This window comes from Apis dorsata, unplaced genomic scaffold (assembly GCF_000469605.1).
Source record: "Apis dorsata unplaced genomic scaffold, Apis dorsata 1.3 scaffold_506, whole genome shotgun sequence".
NCBI lineage: Eukaryota > Metazoa > Arthropoda > Insecta > Hymenoptera > Apidae > Apis > Apis dorsata.
In genome coordinates this window covers 17,362-22,781 of record NW_006263734.1, presented here as the reverse complement: position 1 = coordinate 22,781, position 5,420 = coordinate 17,362, and the positions used below count along the sequence as shown (strand labels likewise).

The 5,420-nt window shown below is 27.6% G+C and overlaps 1 protein-coding gene across 1 annotated transcript; it reads left to right on the top strand.

The window, feature by feature from the left end:
* Positions 1-374: 374 nt before the first annotated feature.
* Positions 375-5,135, top strand: LOC102675061 (phytanoyl-CoA dioxygenase). The gene is made up of 5 exons (XM_006620350.2): positions 375-530; positions 3,847-3,990; positions 4,074-4,187; positions 4,281-4,431; positions 4,539-5,135. The coding sequence occupies exons 1-5, from the start codon at positions 510-512 to the stop codon at positions 4,955-4,957; spliced, it is 849 nt and encodes a 282-aa protein (XP_006620413.1). The 5' UTR covers positions 375-509; the 3' UTR covers positions 4,958-5,135.
* The last annotated feature ends 285 nt before the right edge of the window (positions 5,136-5,420 follow it).

Sequence of the window (5,420 nt, the reverse complement as noted above, 5' to 3'; positions counted from 1 at the left end):
ATATATATATATATAACTGAATCTCGTTTAAAATAAAAACTAAGAGCAAACATTGATAATAGAAAGACAAAAAAAAAAAGTGAGTGAAAAAATCGATTTCAGGATAATTCAAAACAAAGGATTTTAAATTTATTAACAATAAAACTTTATCGCTTTAACATATTCGGTTCTTTGGATCGTGCAAGTTTTCAAGTAATTCGCGATGAAAAGTTGATCAAAATTGGACCAACTTTGTTGCGTTGATGCGTTAGAAAAGCGCAATAATGCGTTGGCGCGTACATATTCGAATCCGACCCGACTCGACCCGACGACTCGTGATCGGCCGACTCGACTCGACTCCGCACGATTCGACCCGAGTCAGCCGTCTTCGCATCAGCCTTCGCCGCGTACCACCTAGTCATTTCGTAGTAGCGCTCAGTCGCGTTCACGTACTTACGTACGAGCACGCTCACTCGTGTACAACGAATTCAACCGACTAGTCCGAGACCGGCTGTGACGGACATAATAGTATGAAGGACATCCGGTCGCAGGTGAGTTAACCGCTTACGACCCCGTTACTTTATCTCGAACAAAAGTCAAGGTTCAGCTTTGTATTCGCGCCATAGCGACCACGTGGAATCTAACTACATTTAAATTACGATAATTATTTCTTACTGTGTTACTGTTTGTATTTTTAAAATACTCTTTCCATTTATCTTTTATTTATTTTTTTTATTTTTTTTCGTTTGGAATTCGCAAAGAAGTGTTTTTTGAGCGTAACAAGAACGTACGTTTAAATTGTACGTTTAAATTAAAAATAATTTCATTCTTTATCCGTAAAATTTGATAATATTTTTATTGCTTATTCTGGATTTCTTTATGAAACTTAAGAATTAAACAAAATCGTACAAATTCAGCCCATGATTCTAAACGTTAATTTTTTTCTTATGCGCTCTATTTCATTCGTGAAATTTAACTCTTGTTTTGTGTTTTAGGACAGTATTTTAATCGATTTTTTTTTTAAATATCATACTCGAGTGTTCCAAATCTCATTCAAATTCTCTTCAGCACTTCATCGATTCGATTTTTTAAATTATATTTCATATTTCTTCTACTTCTAAATAATACAATTTTTTAATACGAATCATATGATTATTTCTATCAAAAATTATGTTCACGCCACATAATTTTAATCATCTTGATCGTACGCCAAACGCTAAAATAAAAAAAACGAACATTCTCGTTTCTGTCATTCACTGTCACGAGTATCGAAACATTCTTTGATTCGTTTACGATATTATTATAAGTTAAAAAGCGTGGAAATAAAATGGATGATGACGATCCTTTAATCGCTCTTTAAAGCAAAGGTCATCGAACTCTGTTTTGTCGATCGAACGATCCGATGACCGATTCCAAAGCTATATACGGGCTCGCTAAAAGCGAATCGAGACAGTCGTCACAGTGTCTCTATGTTCGAAGCGACGAAATCAGAGTTAAGAGACCAATGGCCGATGTCGTCATCGGAGAAGACTGATATAATCAAGCCCGACCTATCGCTTTGGAGGGGTCAGCATTCTTTTACTGTAAATCACGTCCCAAACAAATCGATAATAGAATAGGAGCGTTAATTGCTTTTAGGTTTTTTTTCTTCTATAGATATTCTCTATACTTAAAACGGATTAGAAATTTACATGATTTTATCAAAGATTAAATCTTCTTTCTGTAGATATTTGTAAAATTGTTTACAAATATTTGTTGGTTGATATTTGAATTTTTTTGAATTAATATAATTGATTTTTTAATACAAAATTTTATTATTATTCGACGATTCTTATTTTTTCTTTTTATTTTTCTTTATAATTAAGAAATTTAACTGAATCATAATTATTAAATATCAATATATATATATATATTATTTATAATGCGTTTATTACAATTGATAAAAATGTTTAAATTAAATATCTATTTATCTTGATAATATTATGATAATATTTAATATTTATAATGCATCGAACGATTTATTTGTCAATTTATTTATCGTTTTATTAATACGCAGTTATATCTCTGTGATTAATATCCTTATTAATTATGTTATTCATACACATATATATATATATTATTTAATAGACTTCATTTCTTTAATGAAACGAATTCGCAACTCACAGAATTTTCCATACATTCATAATTAATCCGAGTCAAATGTTTTTGTAAAATTTTAAAATTATTTTTTTTTCATTGAAAATATATCAGAATATTGAATTGTTACAATTAATCATTATCATAAATAATAAACGAATATGTCATAAAAATGTATAATTGAAAAAATCGAGACATTTGTAAGCAATCGGATGCACGTGGTTGTCCCATGGCCATCTTTCGACCCTGCAATCCGGAGATCCATTTTTAGATTCCGGTTAAGGTGACGATTAGAGCCAAGGGAGGCCAACGCACATTACGTTCGTGTATTTGACGACGAAACGTTGCTCTTGTTCCTCCTACACGACCTCTTGAAATGGATATATCTCGAACGAAAGTCTCTAACGAAGGAAACGAAAAAAATTAATTTCCTTAATGAGCTACCAAGATTAGTTTAAAGAACTTTTGTTTACAATGTTTTTTCAAAAGAAATAGTTACAATAGTTACAATAGTATTACTAATTTATTAGAAATAATTATAAAATAATATAAATTTGCATAAATACATACATATATCAATTCACTTTTAACAAATATAAAATAATAATGATTAAGAATAAAGAATTTGTTATGAATCATTGTAACATATAAATGAATATTAAATATTTAGCAAATAATGTACAATTATCATAAAATATGTGAATTATAAAGTATCATCTCGAATATTATTATTATATTTTTTTTTTTTTTTTTTGCTAAGATATCTTGTCAAATTTTCATTCACAATAATATAAACAAAGTGCAATGACATGATTAAAAGATCATTATCAGCATTATCAAAGCTGATCGTCGACAATGAAAAAGAAGTTGAGAATAGATTCGAACCTTAGTTTTATCTAATGACGAGCATCTAATGTAACTTGAAATCGCGGATTTTGTGAAATGGTGAAAGACTGAACATCGTGTCCATTCACGAAGAAGAATAGAACACCTACGCGCACATCTTTCTATTCCGAGCCGGACGATTCACGCTCATTCACATTTGAATCATTCGTGATACCAAAGGAATTTTTCAACGGACCTGTGAACTTTTTGAAATAATTTGATATTTTATATACACGTATATATGCATGTATATGTATAAAAAAAAAAAACAGGAAAGAGAGATGTTTCGAAAACTTATTTTGAATAAAAAAATTTAAAAACAATAATTTTCACCTATTCTTATGAAGAGAGACTATAGAATATAGTTTATAGAATAGCTTTTTTAATATATTGCTATAATATAATTTGTTATAATCAATTTGTTATAATTAAAATAAAAAATAAAAATATCTAAACTTTTTCTTTCTTTAAATTCTCTAACTTAAAATCTACAAACGAAGAATACTATAAATAGGAATAGATGTAATAAATAATTTCGGAAGTGAATAATTCAATGAGTAATATTTTGAAAATACTCTTATACAATTTAAGTATTTTATAAAGAAGTTTATGATACAACGATTAATATATTAAATTATAAATTATAAATTATAGACTAATAGCATTCATTTTCAATTGTATAAAATATATATATATATATATAATTTAATCATAAAAAAATATAATATCATAAATAATTACTGATCGAAGTTAAAAAGGAATTATTAAATAATGAAAATCTAATCTAATCTAATACATATTTATTAATATCATTACGAATGAAATAAAATGTTTTAATCTTTACAGTTTGAGAAAAATGGCTTCGTCGTCTTGGAAGATTTCTTTCAACCGGAAGAAATCGATGAACTTAAATTCTGCGGGGAAGAATTTACTAAAAATTTACCGCCGGAAAATGAGAGAAACATTTTTAATTCGATAGAATCGCAACAGGTACATTGAATAAAAAAATATTTTATTTTTTTCTATGTATATATAATTTTTATTAAATTTCAAATTTATATTTATTGTATCAGAACAAAGATAAATATTTTCTGGACAGTGCTAATAAGATCAGTGTATTCTTCGAATCCGAAGCTCTAGACGATAATGGAAAGTTAAAAGTTCATCCTAGAGTATGCCTTAATAAGGTAAAATAAGAAATATATTTTAATTTGATAAATAAAAAATTTCAAAATAATTATTCGCGTAAATATCAATTATTTCTGATAATAAAATTATAGGTAGGTCATGCTCTTCATTGGCTTCATCCCACTTTTAGAAAATACACTTTCGATGAAAGAGTTAAGGAAGCAGCTTTTCAACTGAATTACGAAGAACCAGCTGTTTGTCAATCAATGTACATCTATAAAAATCCGGGAATCGGATCAGAAGGTTATTATTTTTAATTTAATAATTTGATAATTAAAAATATATATATATATATAAATTATATTCTTATTTTATCTTAATTTAAATATAAATATAAATATTTTTTTTAGTAATAATGCATCAAGATGCATCGTATTTATATACGGATCCAGTGAAACTAGTTGGTTTTTGGATCGCTTTGGAAGACGCTACTCAAGAAAATGGATGTCTGTGGATCGCACCAGGTTCTCATCAAAGCGGCGTTCATCGACGTTATATAAGGAATAAGGATCCAGATTCTAAGGATCTATTGATATACGATAAACCTGCACCTTGTTATCAACTTAGTAACTTTCGACCAATACCAGTTAGCAAAGGGACTTGTATTCTTATTCACGGTCAAGTAGTACATTTTTCGTATCCAAATAAAAGTGACAAATCGAGACATGCTTATACGTTTCATGTAATCGAGACGCAACATATTTCTTATTCGAAAGAAAATTGGTTACAACCGCCTCCAGGAGGATTTTTAAAACTATACAGAAATTAAATTCACAAAGGTAACGCTCTACATCTCGTTAGAGTGTTATCAAATTGCTTTGTTAAACATTGCCAGGTATCATAAAATAATACCTATTTGCTATTCTGGCTGTGCATTTTTATTTTTCATGTTGTACAAAGATTCTTATATTATATAAAACTGTTAATAAAAATATTTAAGATATCAATATTTTGTTTGAGAAAATATCATTTATCGTATTACAGGTATGTGAACTATAGGTATATATTAATAATATTTTATATTCAACAAAAACTTGTATTTATATATGGAGATGTTATATATATATTTTTTTATATATATTATTTATATATATATATACAGTTAAAGAAACTATTCTTATAATGATTAAATTACAATTAAAACATTATTTATTATTATTACTTACTAAAAAATGCATATTATACAAATAAACAGAAACATTCGTATTATTTATGTAAATATGACTAAAATT